The 23,818-nt window shown below is 42.9% G+C and overlaps 1 protein-coding gene across 3 annotated transcripts in view; it reads left to right on the top strand.

The window, feature by feature from the left end:
• The first annotated feature begins 5,917 nt into the window (after positions 1 to 5,917).
• Positions 5,918 to 23,818, top strand: part of LOC111957881 (EGF-like repeat and discoidin I-like domain-containing protein 3) — a 367,729-nt gene continuing 349,828 nt past the window's right edge. For all 3 annotated transcript variants that reach the window (XM_023978947.2, XM_023978946.2, XM_023978945.2), the window contains exon 1: positions 5,918 to 6,393. In XM_023978947.2, coding sequence (XP_023834715.1) covers positions 6,330 to 6,393 — 64 coding nt within the window. In that variant the 5' untranslated portion in view covers positions 5,918 to 6,329. The remainder of the gene's footprint in view (positions 6,394 to 23,818) is intronic.

Below are 23,818 nucleotides of genomic sequence, written 5' to 3'. Positions count from 1 at the left end.
TCTCTCTCTCTATCCCGTTCTCTCTCTCTCTTCTCTCTGTCCCTCTGGCCTTTGGTAGACTGGTTTTGGTAGTGAATGTGGCAGAGGGAGAGAGGGAGGCCTTGAACAGAATTCAAGGGCCCTGATTTGGAAGGAGAGCACAAGGACCTGCAGACACAAGAGATAAAACAGACAGTGAGAGCATATGAAAAACCTCTTCCCCCCTTGAGAGAGAGAATGGGAGGGAGGGAGAGCGAGGGGGGGTACATTCAACTCCATCTGTAATTCATAGGTAGAATAACCTCTATATATTGGTCCAGTTTCAAGAAACAAAAGATGGATGCAGAAAGACAATGTTTTCAGTCTGAATTCATTCATCCCTCTTGACCTCATTACATTTTGAATTGGAGCTGAAAAGATCATTGAGCCAGGTAATTTTGGGAACAGAGGCAGGCTAAATATATGGCTCACTTCGGTACAATTGTCTATTCTTATTGTACTACAGTAAACACTCACACATTATATGCAGAGCAAGCATTGCTTTTTCTGGTATCAGAAACAGCAATGTAAGAGACAAATGTGGGAAGGTCATTACTTTTTCTAGCTGGTTGCTAATCCTAACGTGGTCCCAGTAGCCCAAATGAGGATGGATAGTGAGGTGAGGGAGAATAAGTGATCTGGGTTCAGTCTATATATGGGTCTAGTGGATACAAGGTCAATGGCAGAGTCCACAGCGGGCAGGGAGATGGGTCAACACATCAGTTTACTGGTGCAGCAAATGGAGTCCTTACAGTGAAGACAGTGTTTCAAGAAAAAGAGGAGAGTTGAGGGGATACATAATAATACAATACGTACAATTCAAACTATATATTAAGCTAGAATGTTTCAGACCTGCATTTCAGATACTAGAAAAAATATTTGAATGACTTTGAGTATTTGAGTCAAATACTTTATTAGAAGCAATCTGCACAGGAATCGGCAACAGCAAGTGAAGAACGGCCCACCAGTCAAAAGATCACTTGCGGTCGAGCTGGACGGCAGTCATTCTCAAAGTCCAAACCACCATCAGGGATCCTAGCTACAGCTCAGGACTGGCAAGCTGACAGCAGACCTGGAGGAGCAGCTAAAGGTCCCGCAGCACCTGGTCAAGACTGAAAAAAAAGGATTCCAAAAGGGTTCTTCGGGCTATCCCCATAAGAGAACCCTTTAAGGTTCCAGATAGCACCTTTGTTTCTAAGACTGTCGTCTCAGAGTCCACAAAGACCATCATTTGTCTGGAGCTGACAGTCTTCGGGAAGATCATCTGGAGGAGGTGTACGAGAGGGAGAGAGCCAAGTATGAGGGACAGGTCATTGACTGCCGGAAGCAGAGTTGGTAAGGTGAATGCCTATCCAGGTGGGCTGCAGCAGTTCTGCTTGATGATCCCTCTATAGAGCCTATAGCACACTCAGCATCAACGGAGCGAAGAGGAGGAGTACCATCAGAAACACCATTGAGGCAGCTGGAAAAAAACTCAAGATGGTTCTGGATCAAGAGAGGAGATCCATGGGGAGCAGCGTAACGCCACCTGGACGCAAGTTGGGGTCTGATCAACCTTGGCTGGATCGCCTGGGTGAGGGTGTCTGATGTTGAAAGACCCGGAACACCCTATGACGCCAGGTTACATCACTGATGATGTGTCCAGGGGCATAAAGAGATGTATTCATTCAATCAATTACGATGCAGTGTACCTCACTAACAGTTTGTATATCGGGGAATGTTCAATTTTGTTACATTGCAGCCTTATTCTAAAATTGATTAAATACATTTTTTCCTCATCAATCTACACAAATTAGCCCATAATGACAACGTGAAAAAAGGTTTTTAGACATTGTTTCACATTTATTAAAAATAACAAACAGAGATACCTTGTTTACATAAGTATTCAGACCCTTTGCTTTGAGACTCGAAATTGAGCTCTGGCGCATCCTGTTTCCATTGATCATCATTGAGATGTTTCTTCAACTTGATTGGAGTCCACATGTGGTAAATTCAATTGATTGGACATGATTTGGAAAGGCACACACCTGTCAACACAAGGTTACACAGTTGACAAGGGCTGATTTCAAGGGCTGATTTCAAAGTTTTACTGTTAACCTATAAAGCGTTACATGGGCTTGCTCCTACCTATCTTTCCGAGTTGGTCCTGCCGTACATACCAATACGTACGCTACGGTCACAAGACGCAGGCCTCCTAATTGTCCCTAGAATTTCTAAGCAAACAGCGGGAGGCAGGGCTTTCTCCTATAGATCTCCATTTTTATGGAACAGTCTGCCTACCCATGTGAGAGACGCAGACTCGGTCTCAACCTTTAAGTCTTTACTGAAGACTTATCTCTTCAGTAGGTCATATGATTGAGTGTAGCCTGGCCCAGGAGTGTGAAGGTGAACGGAAAGGCTCTGGAGCAACGAACCGCCCTTGCTGTCTCTGCCAGGCCGGTTCCCCTCTCTCCACTGGGATTCTCTGCCTCTAACCCTGTTACAGGGCTGAGTCACTGGCTTGCTGGTGCTCTTTCATGCCGTCCTGGAGGGGTGCGTCACTTGAGTGGGTTGAGTTACTGACGTGATCTTCCTGTCTGGTTGGCGCCCCCCTTGGTTTGTGCTGTGGTGGAGACCTTTGTGGGCTATACTCGGCCTTGTCTCAGGATTGTAAGTTGGTGGTTGAGGATTACCCTCTAGTGGTGCGGGGCTGTGCTTTGGCAAAGTGGGTGGGTTATATCCTTCCTATTTGGCCCTGTCCGGGGGTTTCTCGGATGGGGCCACAGTGTCTCCTGACCGCTCCTGTCTCAGCCTCCAGTATTTATGCTGCAGTAGTTTGTGTCGGGGGGCTAGGGTCAGTTGGTTACCTGGAGTACTTCTCCTGTCTTATCCAGTGTCCTGTGTGAATTTTAAGTATGCTCTCTCTAATTCTCTCTTCTCTCTTTCTCTCTGAGAACCTGAGCCCTAGGACCATACGCAGGACTACCGGGCATGATGACACCTTGCTGTCCCCAGTCCGCCTGGCCTTGCTGCTATTCCAGTTTCAACTGTTCTGCCTGTGGTTACGGAACCCCTACCTGTCCCAGACCTGCTGTTTTCAACTCTTAATGATCGGCTATGAAAAGCAACTGAGATTTATTTCCTGATTATTATTTGACCATGCTTGTCATTTATGAACATTTTGAAAATCTTGGCTCTCTCTAATTTTCTCCTTCTCTCTTTCTTTCTCTCGGAGGACCTGAGCCCTAGGACCATACGTCGGACTACCGGCCGTGGTGACTCCTTGCTGTCCCCAGTCCGCCTGGCCTTGCTGCTATTCCAGTTCAGCTGTTCTGCCTGCGGTTATGGAACCGCCACCTGTCCCAGACCTGTTGTTTTTCAACTCTTGATGATCGCTATGAAAAGCCAACTGAAAATTATTCATGATTATTATTTGACCATGCTTGTCACTTATGAACATTTTGAACATCTTGGCAGTAGTTCTGTTATAATCTCCACCCGGCACAGCCAGAAGAGGACTGGCCACCCCTCATAGCCTGGTTCCTCTCTAGGTTTCTTCCTAGTTTTGGCCTTTCTAGGGAAGTTTTTCCTAAATCCCCCCCACAACCCCGTTTGCTTCTACACCTGCATTACTAGCTGTTTGGGGTTTTAGGCTGGGTGTCTGTACAGCACTTCGAGATATCAGCTGATGTACGAAGGGCTATATAAAATAAAATTGATTGATTGATTGATTGACAATGCATATGTAACCGATGTGAAATGGCTAGCTAGTTTGCTGGGTGCGCGCTAATAGCGTTTCAATCGGTGACGTCACTCGCTCTGAGACCTTGAAGTAGTTGTTCCCCTTGCTCTGCAAAGGCAGCAGCTTTTGTGGAGCGATGGGCAACGATGCTTCGAGGGTGGCTGTTGTCTATGTGTGCAGAGGGTCCCTGGTTCGAGCCCAGGTAGGGGCGAGGAGAGGGATGGAAGCTAAACTGTTACACATGTCAGAGCAAAAACCAAGCCATGAGGTCGAAGGAATTTTCGTAGAGCTCAGAGACAGGATTGTGTCGAGGCACAGATCTGGGGAAGGGTACCAAAACATTTCTGCACCATTGAAGGTCCCCAAAAACACCTCAACCATTCTTAAATGGAACAAGTTTGAAACCACAAAGACTCTTCCTCGAACTGGCTGCCCGGCCAAACTGAGCAATCGGAGGACAAGGGCCTGGGTCAGGGAGGTGACCAAGAACCCGATGGTCACTCTGACAGAGCTCCAGAGTTCCTCTGTGGAGATGGGAGAACCTTCCAGAAGGACAACCATCTCTGCAGCACTCCACCAATCAGGCCTTTATGGTAGAGTAGCCAGACGGAAGCCACTCTTCAGTAAAAGGCACATAACAGCCCGCTTGGAGTTTGCCAAAAGGCACCTAAAGGACTCTCAGACCATAAAAAACAAGATTCTCTGGTCTGATGAAACCAAGATTGAACTCTTTGGCCTGGATGCCAAGCGTCACATCTGGAGCAAACTGGGCACTATCCCTAAGGTGAAGCATGGTGGTGGCAGCATCATGCTGTGGGTGTTTTTCAGTGGCATGGACTGGGAGGGAAAGATGAACGGAGCAAAGTACAGAGAGATCCTTGATGAAAACCTGATCAGAGCGCTCACGACATCAGACTGGGGCGAAGGTTCACCTTCAAACAGGACAACGACTCTAAGCACACATCCAAGACAACGCATGAGTGGCTTCGGGACAAGTCTCTGAATCTCCTTGAGTGGTCCAGTCAGAGCCTGGACTTGAACCCGATCTAACATCTCTGGAGAGACCTTAAAATAGCTGTGCAGTCACACCCCCCCATCCAACCTGACAGAGCTTGAGAGGATCTGCAGAGAAGAATGGGAGAAACTTCCCAAATACAGTTGTGCCAATCGTGTAGTGTCATTCCCAAGAAGACTCAAGGCTGTAATCGCTGCCAAAGGTTCTGCCGAAGGTGCTTCAACAAAGTACTGAGTAAAGGGTCTGAATATTTATCTAAATGTGATTTTTCATTATAATTTGTTTTATACATTTGCAAAAAAATTTAATAACCTGGTTTTGCTTTGTCATTATGGGGTATTGTGTGTAGACTGATTAGGGGGGGAAAATGATTTAATACGTAAAATAACAAAATGTCGAATAAGTGAAGGGGTCTGAACACTTTCCAAATGCACTGTAAATGTTCTGGTTAATCTAGTTTCCTGACAAGAACTCGCCAGATGATCAGAATATATCATGGTATCAGAAATTGCTGTTCGTCTATATTTTAGTTCCAAAAAATGACTTACTTACTGCGTTTTGCCTTTATAGAGCGGTATGCTTGTCCCAATGTTGTGATATGTAAAAAACACATTTAGTGGTTTTGTAAATAATAATGTCAAGTCAGTTAATAAGAACACATTTTTATTTACAATGACACCTACCGCAGCCTGGAATCAAACCAGGGTCTGTAATGACGCCTCTAGCACTGAGATGCAGTGCCTTAGACCGGGAGCAGCGGACAACAACTAATGGTTAAACTAACACATGTTTGGGTAATCCAATATTGGGTTATTTGTGCAACCCAACTGTCTGGGTCAAAATAACCCAGCATGTGATCTGTCCAATGTTTATCCAGGTCTGGGTCATCAAATAACCCAAATTGGGTTGTTTTCAAACCAGCATTTTTTTGAGTTTACAAATTGGAGCTGGGAGCAGCTAAACTCAGGGACCTGCTTTTCATCAGTGCGCATAGCCCACTTCCCCAGAGGTCCGGTGGACGAAAAGAGAACGGGGAGAAGAGTGGCTGATAAAATGTAGGTCTGCACCCTTCTGTATTTGACGGTGTTTTGTATTGGCAGTATCAGCACGTGTGGGGAGGAGCAGGGGTTTGTCTTTATCAGTGAGACAGCGCCCCAGTCGGATAACTGTGACAGACCGTGTAGCCTACTGCACGCTCCTCAACCGCCAGGGGTTGTACACACACATTCGCACACACACACTGCCTGACACTCACGTGCACTCTCAGTGAAACCGTCTCCCCGGGACCAGCACGCACGCACAATCTCTCGTCTATCACAGCGCATCGCGCACCACTGCGGTAAGACGGGAAGGCAGGCAGCGGAGCCCTGGCACTCACTTGTTTCAACACTCGGCATTCCAGGTAGTGCGTCTGTGACTCTCCGGAAAATAAGAGGACTTACCACCACCAATCGAGGGGGAGGTATAAAACCACTAGGCTAATACCACTCAGAGACTAGCCATTCTGCTCGTGAAAAGTTATTCAATCCTCTTGATTTCCTCACATTGGAAGTGAAACCTGCTATTTGAAAGAGGATGAGACCGTTACTCGTATCCATCGTCCTCTGCTTGAGCGCTTCTGTCCCACATTTTGTGAAAGGTGAGTACAGGAGAGCAATTACTGGTTATGGATGAGGATAGTCGAGAGGAAGTAGGCAAAGGTTTAAGACTGGATGGTTTGCTGTAAATCAAATGACATCACCTAAAACAGATTATCTGAGGCGATAATAAACATTTTACTTCCTATCAAAGTGTAATATTTTAATACGGAAGGTGACAAAATACTTTAAATACGCACTGCTTGTCATGTTATGCAATTGGCAAACACAGTAGACATATACAGTGAGTGTTAACTGAGTTTTTGGGGGATTTGCCAGTACTGTATGGCATTTTATGGAGATGATAATACCGATTTTAACGAGTAAGCACACTAGCCGTCCCAATTGAAATACTGTGTCAACTATAGGCTAAGGCTCTCCAATTCTGTCTATATGACATTACTCTCCATGTTAGTCTACTGGGGTGGCTGGACCTACATTTCTAACTCATAACAGGACTTCAGATGTTCTTTTTCTACATTTTTAACTAATAACAGGACTTCAGATGTTCTTTTTCGTCGCCTTATATCAAGTGCACTACAAGACGACTCCGTAGCCTATACGAGCGCAATCGATGGATACAACAGGATATGCCAGAGCCACATTCGAATTTAATCCAGTGGAGTAAAATTATTTAACATGTGGATTGTCTCGAAAGTTTAAAGATTGGCGAATATATTTGCTCTAGATAATTTAAGCCGACACTATTAAACTCGTGTTTAATGAAATAGAAGTACACTAATGATATGTTCATAGTGCACACATGTCGTTCCCAAGGCCTAATCCTTTTGTTTAAAACTAAACACTATAGCATAATTTTATGCGTTGCGTTCCCACATATAATTAAGGCGACAGAAGCCAGAAAATGACAAATGTCTCGAGCAGATCAAAATGTGGAAGCTATTAAGCAAAGAAGGATGGAGCGAGATGTAATCTTGCTCAACAATGTCAGAGAATGACAAACCGTTGCTTCTTCTTCCCATTATTACATTAGTTGCAATGCGGGAACCCATATTACCCATGACATCATAAAACATCTCGAGGCAATTCCGCCTGGGATTCCATTGAACAGGCTACCAATAGGACTGTTGCATGTTAAACTCTGCTGAGTTGGATTAGGCCAAAGATTGTGGATACATGAAGATAGTTCACTCAAGCCATTTACCATAAAAAAGGTCTGTTCCGGTCTACCTAACTGGGTGTGTCTCCCATAGACACCAATGTAATAGTGGCTGGGTCGTGCTGCTGCTCCAATTTCAACTGTTCTGCCTGCGGCTATGCCGGACGTGCTACCTTGTCCAGGACCTGCTGTTTTTGACTGACATTTACTCCTGAGGTGCTGACCTGTTGCACCCTCTACAACAACTGTGATTATTATTATTTGACTTTGCTGGTCATCTATGAACGTTTGAACATCTTGGCCATGTACTGTTATAATCTCCACCCGGCACAGCCACAAGAGGACTGGGCACCCCTCAGAGCCTGGTTCCTCTCTAGGTTTCTTCCTAGGTTCCGGCCTTTCTAGGGAGTTTTTCCCTTTCTTTTACATCTGCATTGCTTGCTGTTTGGGGTTTTAGGCTGGGTTTCTGTATAGCACGTTGTGACATTGGCTGATGTAAAAAGGCCTTTAGAAATACATGTGATTGATTTGGTCTGGTCTACTTAGTTCATTGAACCAGAAAAAAATACAGAAAAAAATAACAGCCAGTGAGGTGTCTCTTCCTCTTCCGTCTCTGATTAGGCTAATGTTAATTGACTGCAGTTTGTAGAATGCAAATGACTAATCAACATTGAGAGATTAGGATTGAGAAATCAACAGTTATCCTGTGCAATTATGGTGACCATAGAATATTTCATATTGCATAATGTTTTACACTGAGAAATTTTTACTTGATTGGCCTGCCAATTACCCTCCTTTGATATGTTCAACTGTTACTGGAGAGCAGTAGCAGATTTAGGTATAGGCGACATGTCCAACCGCCCAGGGCGGAATCATGCCGGCGGCGGCACGGGGCACCTGCACAAAAAAATCGGTCGGTTTTCTATCGCTCATTTGCACATCACGTCAATGATATCATGTCACCGTGTGGGACTGTGGGTCAATTAACCTTGTCGGAGTGGGCTCGCTGATTCTAGTTTGTGAGCTAGGCAGGCTACTGCCTGGGAAGGTCTCCCACTCAGAAGTATGAGATGGGGATGGGGGCAGAGTAGGTTGACCACAGGTCTCCCCACTGGAAGCCCGAGGTAGGGGAGCGGGGGAATATATCAAATAGCGCACCTCTAACTTTGTACAGTACCAATGCAATTAGTAAAATCAGTCACACTACGACCAAATAAACCACAACTCATTCATAAACTGTGAATATAAAGTTTCACAACCTATTGTTGCATTTTTTTATGGTTTGTGTGAAATCGTTGAGAATAATATAAAACCAGTCTGCACACCACCAAGGTGAATTGGTTTAGTCTTGACTCTTGGTTGACAGTGTTGGGGATGGGTAATGTATTGATGCTCGAGTGCCATATCAACAAATTTGTTTCTGTTTGTCTTTGTTACTTATTTTTGATATTTATGAGTCTTATTTTTGTATATATTTTTATATGTATATAGTTTTAAATGTTATGAATATTTATTTGTGTTGTTCCAAATATCTGAATAAAAATTACAGTTAGTGCATGTCACGTTGGCATAAATGATACGGGAGACAGGTGCAGGAATGCGATAAAAAATAAAAAAATAAACCCAAATTGCTGCGTGCTGTGTAAAGGCACGGGGACAAAGACCAAACAAACACGTAATAAAACAGGTTAGAAACCCAAAACAAAAGAGCGAGGAGTACCTTAAATAAATAACACACGGTACAAGACCCGTAATCATCTGCGCAATCCACAACAGCACGAAAGCCAAAACACACAGCACAGGTACTCACACGTACCAACAGACATTGTAGCAATAATTGAACGCCCAATGGAAACCAAAGGGTACAAATATACAAATACAATCAGTGGGAATAGGGGACAGGTGTGCGTAATGAAAGTTCCGGAGGGATCCGTGACAGTGCAGAATGGTGTTTTTTTGGGGGGGTTCGCCCCGGGAGCCATACAAGCTAGAACTGCCACTGCTGAAGAGTGTAATGAGGACAGTGAGTTGAAGCATCACACAGCATTAAGCCCACTGTAAATTAGTGAATGGAATGGCATCAAACACCACTAGACCCCTTAGTTCCAGTGAAGGGAAATCTTAACACTACAGCATACAATGACATTCTAAACGATTCTGTGCTTCCAACTTTGTGGCAACAGTTTGGGGAAGGCCCTTTCCTTCAGCATGACAATGCCCCCGTGCACTAAGAAAGGTCCATACAGAAATGATTTTTCAAGACCGTTGTGGAAGAAATTGACTGGACTGCATGGAGCCCTAACCTCAACCCCATCGGACACCTTTGGGATGAATAGGAATGCCGACTGCGAGCCAGGCCTAATTGTCCACCATCCGTGCCCGACCTCACTAATGCTCTTGTGGATGAATGGATGCAAGTACCTGCATCAATGTTCCAAAATCTAGTGGAAAGCTTTCCCAGAAGAGTGGACTCTGTTATAGCAGCAATGGGCCGATCAACTCCATATTAATGCCCATGATTTTAGAAGTAGATGTTCGACGAATGTGTCCACATGCTTTTGGTAATGTAGTGTAGGTGTCTGTTGTGTGTTTGTGTGTGTGCGAGAGAGCGGAAGGGTAAGTAGATTTTATCGAATATCAGTGTCAATCTGCCGAAGAAATCATTATACAACTCAAGAACCCTTCAATTTACCCATCAGTCCTGTGGATTGGAAATTAGTTCTGAGTCATGAGATGGTGTGATATTGACGACGACTGTTGATTTAACCTAGCAGATTGTCTTCCGATAATGGGGTGCTTGAATCGAGATGGGAGGGCAGGAGATGTTAGCTTCGTGTAACTTTAATTCTGAAAAGCTATGTGGTCGATTTGTCATGACATGATTATGAAGCTTTATCAAGCAATGTGCATTATGTGTAATTCACTTAGATGTTCCAAAGAATTACCAACCATACCTGGGTAATACTGTATGTGACCTGTCATAGCGATGTGGCTAGTGGACTAGTCTGATAATCCTGGAGATGTCTTTTAGAGCAGACTTACAAGTCAATTGTATTTATTTGACCATAATTGCATTAGGATGTCCAAAACCTCAAATCAGTGTAAAAATAAATGACTGATATTTGTACAAGATGGTCTGTGGTATTTCTTAAGAACAACAGACAGAGCATTATATATATGTTAAATATGCAGGGTCTGTGAATACTAAAATATAATTTAAATTCTTGAATTGTCTTTGGTTAGCATTGAATTAGACACTTTGAAGTCAATTGAAACTGATTGCCTCAAAGGAAATATGAAAAAGCTGCCCTCACAATAAGAGACAATAGATTTTGGTTTCCGTTTACCAAGCAATTGCATATTAGTAAACCATGCGAGGCTTAAATTAATGCAGATGATAGCAATCTATCTGAAAGCCCATTACATATGTACACCATCCCCTGTTGAAAGTTTATAGCTTCTGTTTAGGTCACTTTTAATAACACAGACGTGCAATCTACCTCACCGACCTTCACTATCGCTGTAAATGGCATTGTCTTCAATCAAAGGCAAGAGGTCAAACTATGAGATCATCAGCCACGATAACGGTGACAATCCTGGGTCTGATTGGACGACAACCCAAGCGTACGGAAATGCAACATAGACACTGGGGCGAAACAGGAATTAATCTTTGCATAATACCCTCTGCTCTTGATGAAGTGTCATTGCATGTACAACTCATTGTTCTCTTTTTTTCTCTTGGATGAAGTTTGATTGCGTTATTCATTGGCAGGTTGACATTTATGGGGATGAGTCTTGTCCCTGAGGCAGAACTGAGTGATTTCCGTCGGATGGGCCAGCTGCAAAGTCAAAATATTGCCAATATTGTAAAAAGTCATGAAAACAACAATGTGCTTTTTGGTCTTAATTTAAGGTTAGGTTAGGCATTAGGGTTAGCAGTGTGGTTAAGATCAGGGTTAAGGTTAGGGTTAAATTTAAAATTTAATGTATGATTTTGTGGCTGGGCCAGCTAGTGGCCACTCTGCAGAGCTGCTTACAAAACAAGATTCACGATGAAAAACGCTAACCTGCTATTCATTGCCAGTGCAGATACTGTTCAATCGTATTAATATTCGGAGCAGAGTTCATTTTTTTCATGCTCTGACATGCTGTTGACCGTGGTGGTATTTGTCTTTGCTGTGAAATTGTCTGTTTTGTCCTCCATGACTTTCACGCCTGACGTAGGGCTGGGCGATACGGCAAAAATATCATATTACAATTTTGATTCAAGTGGGTCGCCAACGCGGTAATTACTTCCATCGATATCATGTTGAAATCAATGGAACAGGGGGCAAACTTCTGAGGTGTAGCACTGTTTAAAGGGGCAATCTGCAGATGCTACATACATTTTTATACTTTTACATTGATGATATACAGTATACCCATTGATTCTTGAAGAATATAACTTATAGATGCCTCAAAAGCTTAGTTCAACTGTACCACATGAGAACCCAAAATATAAACTTGTTTTACTCCTTTGGTTGTAAACTAAGTAAATAGAAACAAACACGGTTTCGCCTCAAAACATGGCTAAAACTATAATGTTGATATCATGGATGGTCAGTCCTTGTATCCATAGCTCTGTCCATGAGTTTGAGAGTGGTTGAATTTCTCTAGCCATATCCCTCAGCCTTCTATCAAAATAGTGGCAGGGTCTGCTTTGTTATTGTTTGAACTGCAGATTGCTGCTTTAAACTGACACTATTCAAAGTCCACACGGAAACTTGGAATAGCCTATAGATGAGAAGGCTTATATTTATATTATGGAATGTTGGATGTTCATTTCGGGAGGCTGCCATCAAGGAAAAGGAAATAAAAACCAAATCAAGATGCGGCATAGGATATCAACAGTGATATCAACGGTTTGGTGCCATTTAAGTGATCGTTTCTCTCAAATCAGTGTTTTGGTGTGTGGCAACTTTTATAGAGAAACCGCCCTGAATTTTCTGTGCCATTTGAGTTTGAAAATTAACTCTGCATTGTAAGTCTTGTGCACCCCAGTGTGTGACATAATGAACAGTACAAAACCAAAGATATTGATCTGTTTTAAGCAATCGATCTTATGTCATCCGGATAACTGTAAACTTTTATACCAACATCTCCAATCTGAGATAAAAGGGATGTGTAATTCACTAAATTTTATGGGGTGAAAATGCAAGCTTGTGTAAGGTAGTAACACAAAGTGTTCCGATTAGGGAAATGAGCGCTATATAACATAATTGAATTATGCAAAATAATTCAATACGTCAATTTGAGATGTTGCCCAGTCACCAAATTTGACATCTATTTCGCACTCATTTAACCACTTAGAGAGTAGAAAAATGTTCTACAACACAATTTAACCCGGCGTTTGAGACTTGAGCCTCCATAGTGTCTGTGCAGCAGCCTGAACGTTTGACGTCCCTACCATCAGTGACCTAAATAGGGCCTTATAAAATCTGTTACATTTTTGCGTAATTCCAAATCCATTTTCTTGGTTGTGTTTTTCCAGATTTTTCAGATATCCGCTCTCAAAATCACACTCTTTTTTATTATTGAAAAACAACTACATTGGATGTTCTAAGGCCACAATAATGCTTAAACAACATCAGGAAACCACTTCTGAGGAGTAAATATAAAATTTCCTTAATTTTTTTGATGTAGTTACCCTTTAATTCAAGCCAGAATGCATTTAAGCCAGAATGCATTTAGTACTGTTGTTTAGCACACGTGATGAAGTATGCAAAACAAATGACTAATTTACTGATGAAATCATAATATCATTCTGCCAGGTTGGCATTTGATGGCGAAGGTTTTTGGGAAAGCTTTTCCATCTACCAGAAGATGTTTATCATTAACGGAAGTGGTAGACATACTCGCACAGAAGTAAAGGGGGATTCCCGTACCGTTGTTTCTTCAGAAAGTTGCATAAAAATACGAATCGCTGATGCATTCTGTTCATGTCTTATTATAAACTTGGGCAAATGAATACATTTTCTGATAAGTTCATTACCTTCAGTTGATTTCCCACTAAGTCCAATATATTTTTTGAATATTGTTGAATTCTGTTTTAATGTCTAGATTCTGTGATTCCGTCAACGTTCTCAGTATCGCAGATTTTATAGGGCCCTACCTAAATCTATAATATATGTTGTCCTATTTGAAATAGCATCATATGTAACAACATACAGTGCCTTCAGACCCCTTGACTTTATCCATATTTTGTTGTGTTAAAGCCTGAATTTAAAATGTATTAAATTGAGATTGTGTGTCACTGGCCGACACAGAATAGTTCATAATGTCAGTGGAATTATATTTGTCAATTTTTTTACTAATTATTTGGAAATGAAAAGCTGAAATGTCAATAATTATTCAACCCCTTTGTTATGACAAGCCTAAATAAGTTCAGGAGTAAAAATGTGCATTAGAAGTCACATATGTTGCATGGACTCACTCTGTGAGCAATACAAGTGTTTAACATGATTTTTGAATGACTACCTCCTCTCTGTACTGCACACATACCATTATCTGTAAGGTCCCTCGGTCGTGCAGTGAATTTTAAACACAGATTCAACCACAAAGACCAGGGAGGTTTTCCAATGCCTCACAGAGACGAACACCTATTGGTAGATGAGTAAAAAACACAGTAGACATGAAATATCCCTTTCACCATGGTGAAGTTATTAATTACACATTGAATGGTGTATCAATACACACAGTCACTACGAAGACACAGGTGTCCTTCCTTACACATTACCCGGAGAGGAAGGAAACCGCTCAGGAATTTCACCATGAGGCCAATGGTGACTTTAAAACAGTTATATGGTTTAATGTCTGTGATAGGCGAAAACTGAGGATGGCTCAACAATATTAGAGTTAGAGAAGGAAGCCTGTAAAGAAAATATTTTTTTCCATAACATGCATCCTGTTTACAATAAGGCACTAAAGTAAAACTGCAAAAAATGTGGCAAAGAAATGTACTTTATGTCTTGAATACAAATCAAGATACTGTGGGGTTTTTTCTCATAAAAAAAATAAAAATTGATTTATTCTTCCACTTTGTCATTAGAGTATTTTGTGTAAATTGTTGGGGGGAAAAAACGATTAAATCAATTTTAATTCCACCTGGTAACTTTCTGAGGGGACTGTATTTAATTTTAAAGGGTGTGAAGTGCAGGCTGGTTTGTTGAGGGTGGCAGAGATTGTAAAATCACGACACGTAATCCATGAGTGGCCGTGTTATTTTTTTAATACTTTTTTTTGCCCTTTTCTATCCCTTACCCTTACCTGAACAACTAGGACAGCTTAACCTGGGGCAGCAGCGTAGCCTAGTGGTTAGAACGTTGGACTAGTAACCAAAAGGTTGCATCCCTGAGCTGAAAGGTACAAATCTGTCATTCTGCCCCTGAACAAGGCAGTTAATCCACTGTTCCTAGGCCGTCATTGAAAATAAGAATTTGTTCTTAACTGACTTGCCTAGTTAAATAAAGGTAACATTTAAAATTAAAACTTACCTCACTCTACGACTTACCCTAACCCTAGCCTCTCGCAATATATGTAATGGCTCGGACTGTCATATCCTTAGCATTCTGATAATGGTAATTTTTCAGTCCAATAAGGCTCCTGGAAGCTGGACATAGGCATATTGTAGTGATAGAGCCCTCTGATCCAGTAAAACAGATATTCAATTGTTTCCGTTTGTGGTGTCAGTCTGTGTTACAGTAAGTGTGCTTAAACTTTGCAGCAAAGAACTCAGTAGCTCATTCGTTTACAGATTTGGAATTCATGAGGCTTGGATTAAGAAGAAATGATGACTCAACTGCTAAAATACTTTGTATATGTGTCACGGGGTCATCAAAAAATCTGGATGCTATTGTCCTTGGACGCTATTTTGAAATAGCGGGTCAAATACAGTAGCATCGGCTGGCAATGATCCACAAATATCTACATTTTGATTAGCCTTTCCAAGTGTTTCTGTACCAGAATTATGATTATTGATGCTTTGGGATCTTCAGGCCTATAAGTAAGCTTGTTATTGTCATGGTACCTGGTAATCCTTCATAACTCTCTAACAACAGGGCAATACAATGATGATAATACTTTTCACTTCCCTGCAAACTAAGTAAGTGGTATAAGGTGTTAACTGTTTCCATTCATGTGTCTAAAAGGGTAGTTACATATCACTTAAATAATGTTTCTCGATAAGAGAATGTTATGTGACCACAATAGCAAGACCAAATCAGAGGCCAATAGGTTTCCAGCGAGTTAGAGATGTAGAATAAAACAGATTCTTTGAGGCTGTTTGTGAGATTAAAGTTGGACAGGCATTGTAAAGAGATTATGGATCCAGGGATTGAACAGAGGGATGACGCAGAGAGCTTTGGATGTGATTTATCTTTTATCTGTTCACAACAAACCAGAGCCAGATGCTTTTTGTTTTTGGCCCTTTATGGTCTATTAAGGTCATGCTATATTTTATTTGTATTGTTCCGGTCACGATATTATCCACATTTTATCACAGATTTGGTGAAGGAGTGTTCCTCAAATCATATCAAATGTTATTGGTCACATACACATCTTTCGCAGATGTTATTGCGTGTGTAGCGAAATGCTTGTGTTCCTAGCTCCAACAGTGCAGGAGTGTCTAACAATTCACACAAGTCTTAATGTAAAATAATGGAATCAAGAAATCTATAAATATTCGATATTGAGCAATATCGGAGTGACATTGACTAAAATACAGTAGAATAGAATACAGTATACACATATGAGTAAAGCAGTATATAAACATTATTCAAACATTATTAAAGTGACTAGTGTTCCATTAATAAAATGGCCAGTTATTCCAAGTCGATGTATTAAGGGCAGCAGCCTCTAAGGTGCAGGGCTTGGTAACCGGGTGGAAGCCGGCTAGTGATGGCTATTCAACAGTCTGATGGCCTTGAGACAGAAGCTGTTTTTCAGTCTCTCGGTCCCAGCTTTGATGCATCTGTACTGACCTCGCCTTCTGGATGATAGCAGGGTGAATATGCTCGTTTGGTTGATGTCATTGATTATCTTTTTGGCCATCCTGTGATATCGGGTGCTTTAGGTGTCCTTGAGGGCAGGTAGTTTGCCCCCAGTGATGCATTGGGCAGACCGGGGTGGAGGTGGTTGATTAAGGTCTTTCCTCCGACGTACCCCAGGAGACAGGGGGAGCTCATTTTCATTCTGGAGGGGTGCACTCCAAATCATGGACTTCTTTACATTTTTGTTCTCCTGCAGCATAAATACAGTGCATTCGGAAAGTTTTCAGACCCCTTTACTTTTTTCACATTACAGCCTTATTCCAAATGGATTAAATAATTTTCCCCCCTCATAAATCTACACATAAATACCGCATAATGACAAAGAAAAAACATATATTTTTTAAATGTTTACATATGTAAAAAGAAATAAAAAAAATGAAATATCACATTTAGATAAGTATTCAGACCTTTTACTAAGTACTTTGTTGAGGCACCTTGGGCAGCGATTACAACATTGAGTTTTCTTGGTCTATGACGCTACAAGCGTGGCACAACTGTATTTAGGTAGTTTCTCCCATTCTTCTCTGCAGATCTACTCAAGCTCTGTCAGGTTGGATGGGGAGTGTTGCTGCACAGCTATTTTCAGATCTCTCCAGAGATGTTTGGTTGGATTCAAGTCTGGGCTCTGGCTGGGCCACTCAAGGACATTCAGAGACTTGTCCTGAAACTGCTCCTGCGTTGTCTTTGCTGTGTGCTTAGGGTTGTTGTCCTGTTGGAAGGTGGACCTTCACTCCAGTCTGATGTCCTGAGCACTCCGGAGCAGGTTTTCATCAAGGATCTCTCTGTTCTTTGCTCCATTAATTTTTCCCTCGATCCTGACTAGTCTCCCAGTCCCTGCCGCTGAAAAACATCACCACAGCATGATGCTGCCACCACCATGCTTCACCTTAGGGATGGTGCCAGGTTTCCTCAAGACATGATGTTTAGCATTCAGGCAAAAGAGTTCAATATTGGTTTCATCAGACCAGAGAATCTTGTTGATCATGGTCTGAGAGTCCTTTAGGTGCCTTTTGGCAAACTCCAAGTGGGTTGTTATCTGCCGTTTTCCAAGGAGTGGCTTCCGTCTGACCACTAAAATTAAGCCCTGATTGGTGGGGTGCTGCAGAGATGATTGTCCTTCTGGAAGGTTCTCCCATCTCCACAGAGGAACTATGGAGCTCTGTCAGAAAGACCATCAGGTTCTTGGTCACCTCCCTGACCCAGGCCCTTCTCCCCCGATTGCTGTTTGGCTGGGTGGCCAGCTCTAGGAAGAGTCTTTGTGGTTCCAAACTTCTGCCATTTAAGAATGATAGAGGCCACTGTCTTCTTGTGGAACTTAAATTCTGCAGAAATTTTTTGGTACCCTTCCCCAGATCTGTGCCTCGATAACAATCCTGTCTCAGAGCTCTATGGACAATTCCTTTGACCTCATGGCTTGGTTTTTGCTCTGACAGGCACTGTCAACTGTTGGACATTTATATAGTGGTTAGTGCGTTGGACTAGTAACCGAAAGGATGCAAGATCGAATCCCCGAGCTGACAAGGTACAAATCTGTCGTTCTGCCCCTGAACAAGGCAGTTAACCCACTGTTCCTAGGCCGTCATTGAAAATAAGAATTTGTTCTTAACTGACTTGCCTAGTTAAATAAAGGTACAATTAAATAAATAAAAAATATAGACAGTTGTGTGCCTTTCCAAATCATGTCCAATCAATAGAATTTACCACAGGTGGACTCCAATCAAATAGTAGAAACATCTCAAGTATGATCAATGGAAACAGGATGCCGCTGAGCTCAATTTCTAGTCTCATAGCAAAGGGTCTGAATACCTATGTAAGTAAGGTATTTCAGTTTTTATTTTGAAAACATTTGCATAAAATTCTAAAAACCTGTTTTCGCTTTGTCATTATGGGGAATTATGTATAGATTGTTGAGGAAAAAATGTATTTAATCAATTTTAGGATAAGGCTGTAACCTAACAGAATGTGGAAAATGGGAACTGGTCTGAATACTTTCCGAATGCACTGTACATTTGGATTCGGTACAAAAAGCAACAATGCTAACTAATTTCGTGGAAACATAAAGAAATGTAGAGGCATAGTAATTCAAACTATATTCAACACACTCTCTCTTCAGAGCAATATATTTTTTACTTTAACCAAAAACCTATTTGGCATGTTTGATTGAACAGGGACCTTAGTTTCTTTAAGGCTTTGGGTCTAACGACCACTGAAAACCATGTGATTTATTGAAGAGGTACTTTACCCTGCAGAGGTGAGCTCTCTGCTTGATATACTCTACTTGTCAATCCAGCACTTCTGGGTCATCTTTGGTACCCAAATATTGTTGATTTTCTCTGTTGTAGAACATAATAAAAAAGTGTGTTTTTTATTGATGGTTGTGTCATTACATTTGCACATTAATGTATGTTTTTATGATCACATTAGCATAGACTGTACACAATGTCTCTTGTAATGTGGATAAGCATGCAAATGAGACTGTGTGTGCATTCACGTGGGAGTGAAAGCCATCTTCTTTAGTATTGGCTAAATATTTTGGATGACACGGATGTCGCAGACTTCTTACTCTGCTGCTGCACCTTTCCCTCTATTCTACTTCTCAGCATATGTCTATATCCTTACCTCTCCCTACCCCCTCTCTCTCCCTCTATTCCCACCCCTCCATACCTTCTTTTCCCCCCCTCTTCCTATATCCCCTCTGCTCGTCTCTGCCTCTCTCTCTCTCCCTCCCCCTTTCTCTCTGTCCTTCTCCCTATATCATCTCTCTCTCTCTCGCTCTCTCCCTCTCTGTACCTTAGCCAACACTCCCAGTGTGATGTTGTTAGTCACGTTAAGTGCATTAGACACAGGCAATATCCCAGGATTTGTCTGTGCATTTCATCCCTGTGCATTTCATCCCATTCTCAGACATCACCGTGCGCTGTTAACTTTTATTTAATTTGATGTGCCAGAGCCTGTAACTGTGTGTGTGTGTGTGTGTGTGTGTGTGTGTGCGTGTGTGGTGCAGGGATCCAACTGTTCATTTGTGTGTGTGTGTACAGTACAAGTGTGTTTGTCAATGTGTGTTTGTGAATACCAACTGTTTTTGAACTCTGAAGCTTTGAGAGGTAACCTAGAAATGTCATCGCTAAAATAATCAATTATTCCAAGAATTGTTCCTCCTGTGTTTCGCTCACGAAGCTACTGTATGACTGTATATCCTAAAGCTTCAGTCATCCCACCAATCCCACCCTCTGATACAGCCTAATAAAGACTATTAGCCTTCTCTCTATATGTAAACGTTTGTCTTTTTTGGTTTTATCAATAATGATCACACCTATTGGACCTTATTGGATTAATACTATTGCGTATGAGTATGTGAGCAAGTGTGTTTGTCGGTAAGAGGAGCTCAGACAAGGCAATAGCCAAATGTGATTTATTATTATAATTTTTTTGAGGGGGGTAACAGATTATACTATAAAAATCTTGAGTGAGAACGAAGGTGCGATTTAGTTAAGTGAAATATCTCCAGTCCAGCTGTTTTACATTACATTTACATTTAAGTCATTTAGCAGACGCTCTTATCCAGAGCGACTTACAAATTGGTGCATTCACCTTATGATATCCAGTGGAACAACCACTTTACAATAGTGCATCTAACTCTTTTAAGGGGGGGGGGGTTAGAAGGATTACTTTATCCTATCCTAGGTATTCCTTAAAGAGGGTGGGTTTCAGGTGTCTCCGGAAGGTGGTGATTGACTCCGCTGACCTTGCGTCGTGAGGGAGTTTGTTCCACCATTGGGGTGCCAGAGCAGCGAACAGTTTTGACTGGGCTGAGCGGAACTGTACTTCCTCAGAGGTAGGGAGGCGAGCAGGCCAGAGGTGGATGAACGCAGTGCCCTTGTTTGGTGTTAGGGCCTGATCAGAGCCTGAAGGTACGGAGGTGCCGTTCCCTCACAGCTCCGTAGGCAAGCACCATGGTCTTGTAGCGGATGCGAGCTTCAACTGGAAGCCAGTGGAGAGAGCGGAGGAGCGGGGTGACGTGAGAGAACTTGGGAAAGTTGAACACCAGACGGGCTGCGGCGTTCTGGATGAGTTGTAGGGGTTTAATGGCACAGGCAGGGAGCCCAGCCAACAGCGAGTTGCAGTAATCCAGACGGGAGATGACAAGTGCCTGGATTAGGACCTGCGCGCTTCCTGCGTGAGGCAGGGTCGTACTCTGCGAATGTTGTAGAGCATGAACCTACAGGAACGGGTCACCGCCTTGATGTTAGTTGAGAACGACAGGGTGTTGTCCAGGATCACGCCAAGGTTCTTAGCACTCTGGGAGGAGGACACAATGGAGTTGTCAACCGTGATGGCGAGATCATGGAACGGGCAGTCCTTCCCCGGGAGAAGAGCAGCTCCGTCTTGCCGAGGTTCAGCTTGAGGTGGTGATCCGTCATCCACACTGATATGTCTGCCAGACATGCAGAGATGCGATTCACCACCTGGTTATCAGAGGGGAAAGGAGAAGATTAATTGTGTGTCGTCTGCATAGCAATGATAGGAGAGACCATGTGAGGATATGACAGAGCCAAGTGACTTGGTGTATAGCGAGAATAGGAGAGGGCCTAGAACAGAGCCCTGGGGGACACCAGTGGTAGAGCACGTGGTGCGGAGACAGATTCTCGCCACGCCACCTGGTAGGAGCGACCTGTCAGGTAGGACGCAATCCAAGCGTGGGCCGCGCCGGAGATGCCCAGCTCGGAGAGGGTGGAGAGGAATCTGATGGTTCACAGTATCAAAGGCAGCCGATAGGTCTAGAAGGATCCTTCTAGACCTATCGGCTGCCTTTGATACTGTGAACCATCAGATCCTCCTCTCCACCCTCTCCGAGCTGGGTTAGCTTTAGCAGTGCGGAGCGCCTCCGTGACACAGAGAAGAGCAGTCTCAGTTGAATGACTAGTCTTGAAACCTGACTGATTTGGATCAAGAAGGTCATTCTGAGAGAGATAGCAGGAGAGCTGGCCAAGGACGGCACGTTCAAGAGTTTTGGAGAGAAAGAAAGAAAGGATACTGGTCTGTAGTTGTTGACATCCGGAGGGATCAAGTGTAGGTTTTTCAGAAGGGGTGCAACTCTCGCTCTCTTGAAGACGGAAGGGACGTAGCCAGCGGTCAAGGATGAGTTGATGAGCGAGGTGAGGTAAGGGAGAAGGTCTCCGAAATGGTCTGGAGAAGAGAGGAAGGGATAGGGTCAAGCGGGCAGGTTGTTGGGCGGCCGGCCGTCACAAGACGCGAGATTTCATCTGGAGAGAGAGGGGAAAAGAGGTCAAAGCCAGGTAGGGCAGTGTGAGCAGAACCAGCGGTGTCGTTGACTTAGCAAACGAGGATCGGATGTCGTCGACCTTCTTTTCAAAATGGTTGACGAAGTCATCAGCAGAGAGGAGGAGGGGAGGAGGGGAGGAGGATTCAGGAGGGAGGAGAATGGCAAAGAGCTTCTAGGGTTAGAGCAGATGCTGAGAGATTTTATAGAGTGGATAGAAAAGGCTTACACCAGAGAAACGAGAAAGAAGAGAGGGAGTGGTAATGCTTAAAGAAAGGATCAGTGTATGATAAATTGCTGAGCTACTTTTAGCAGAGTAATCAAGAGTGAGAGACATTAGAGTTTATGAATTCGATAGCCACTAACTTGCCGAGTTCCTGGCAGTCGGAGCTCTGTCCTTGATTACCTGCCATAATGATTCCTGCCGCTCTGACACTGGACGCACCTGCTAGTGAAGCTACGCACATTCAGTTGTCAGCCGTATTGGCGAGTAGCGAGGGAGACTCGAGCTAAATGATTCATAGTGATAGGGGGACAGTAGAAGAGTGACGTGTAACAGTGAAAATGCCAGACTAAGAACATTGTGAGCTATGACGACAGGGATTACGCGTAAGCAGATATAGGAGATAGGACTTGTTGAGAAAGCAGTTTAAGCGCGAGGACATGAGACGTAAACTGATGATAGCAAGATGGAAGCAGCGAGTACACGAGTAGCGGGATAGACAGGTTGGAGCAAGCAAGAGATACCACTCAAGAGACGGCATGCGACAGTGGATGAAACAGAAGGATACAAGGCGGTAGTGTCGGTAACTTGGAGGAGTGCAATGAGATTAGTGGAAGAACAGCATCTAGTAAAGATGAGGTCAAGCGTATTGCCTGCCTTGTGAGTAGGGGGGAAGTGTGAGAGGTGTAGGTCAAAAGAGGAGAGAGTGGAAAGAAGGAGGCAGAGAGGAATTGAGTCAAAGTAGACGTTGGGAGGTTAAAGTCACCCAGAGACTGTGAGAGGTGACCATCCTCAGAAAGGAACTTATCAGGCGTCAACTCATTGATGAACTCTCCAAGGAGACCTGGATTACCCTTTTAGATTACCCTGTGTGTTGGCTCAGACAGAGAACAGCTCAAATACAAAGCACAGATGTTGGAAGGTCCCTGCAACTGGTGTGCGTTGCGTTCCATTCCCTCTCTCAACATCAACACGAGAGGAGGAGAGGTTAAGGAGGTAAAAACTGATGGTTAGTGAATCATGCTCGTCCCTTCTTCTCTGGAGCAGAGCATTGATCAAAATAGGCAAGGTTACAGTCTCTTGCATCAGTACAGTGATTAACACTTCTTATGGCTGAGGGATCGATATGACAACAGCCAGTGAAAGTGCAGGCGCCAAATTCAAACAACAGAAATCTCATAATTAAAATTCCCTCAAACATACAAGTATCTTATACCATTTTAAAGGATATTGTGTTAATCCCACCAACAGTGTCCGATTTCAAAAAGGCTTTAAAGCAAAAACACCACAAACGCTTATGTTAGGTCACCGCCAAATCACAGAAAAACACAGCCATTTTCCAGCTAAAGACAGGAGTCACAAAAAGCAGAAATAGAGATAAAATTGATCACAAACCTTTTGATGATCTTCATCAGATGACACTCATAGGACTTCATGTTACACAATACATTTATGTTTTGTTCGGTAAAGTTCATATTTATATAAAAAAAATCTCAGTATACATTGGCGCGTTATGTTCAGTACTCAATACTGCCCCCAGCCATAAGAAGTTAAGAGGAATGCTTAAAAATCGGAAGAGAGTTTGGGTTTGGGGAATGAGGAGATTTTTGTTCTCTCCGGTTTTTCCCTTTGATACGTTTCCCTGCTGCTTCCAAGGCACCTGCTCTCCCTTTGGGGCGTTGTCATTCTCTCACTCCTTCTCTCCGATGATTTAGAT

The sequence above is a fragment of the Salvelinus sp. IW2-2015 genome, linkage group LG33, assembly GCF_002910315.2.
Source record: "Salvelinus sp. IW2-2015 linkage group LG33, ASM291031v2, whole genome shotgun sequence".
NCBI lineage: Eukaryota > Metazoa > Chordata > Actinopteri > Salmoniformes > Salmonidae > Salvelinus > Salvelinus sp. IW2-2015.
The sequence above is the reverse complement of the archived record's forward strand: the minus strand, read 5'-3'. Positions and strand labels throughout refer to the sequence as shown.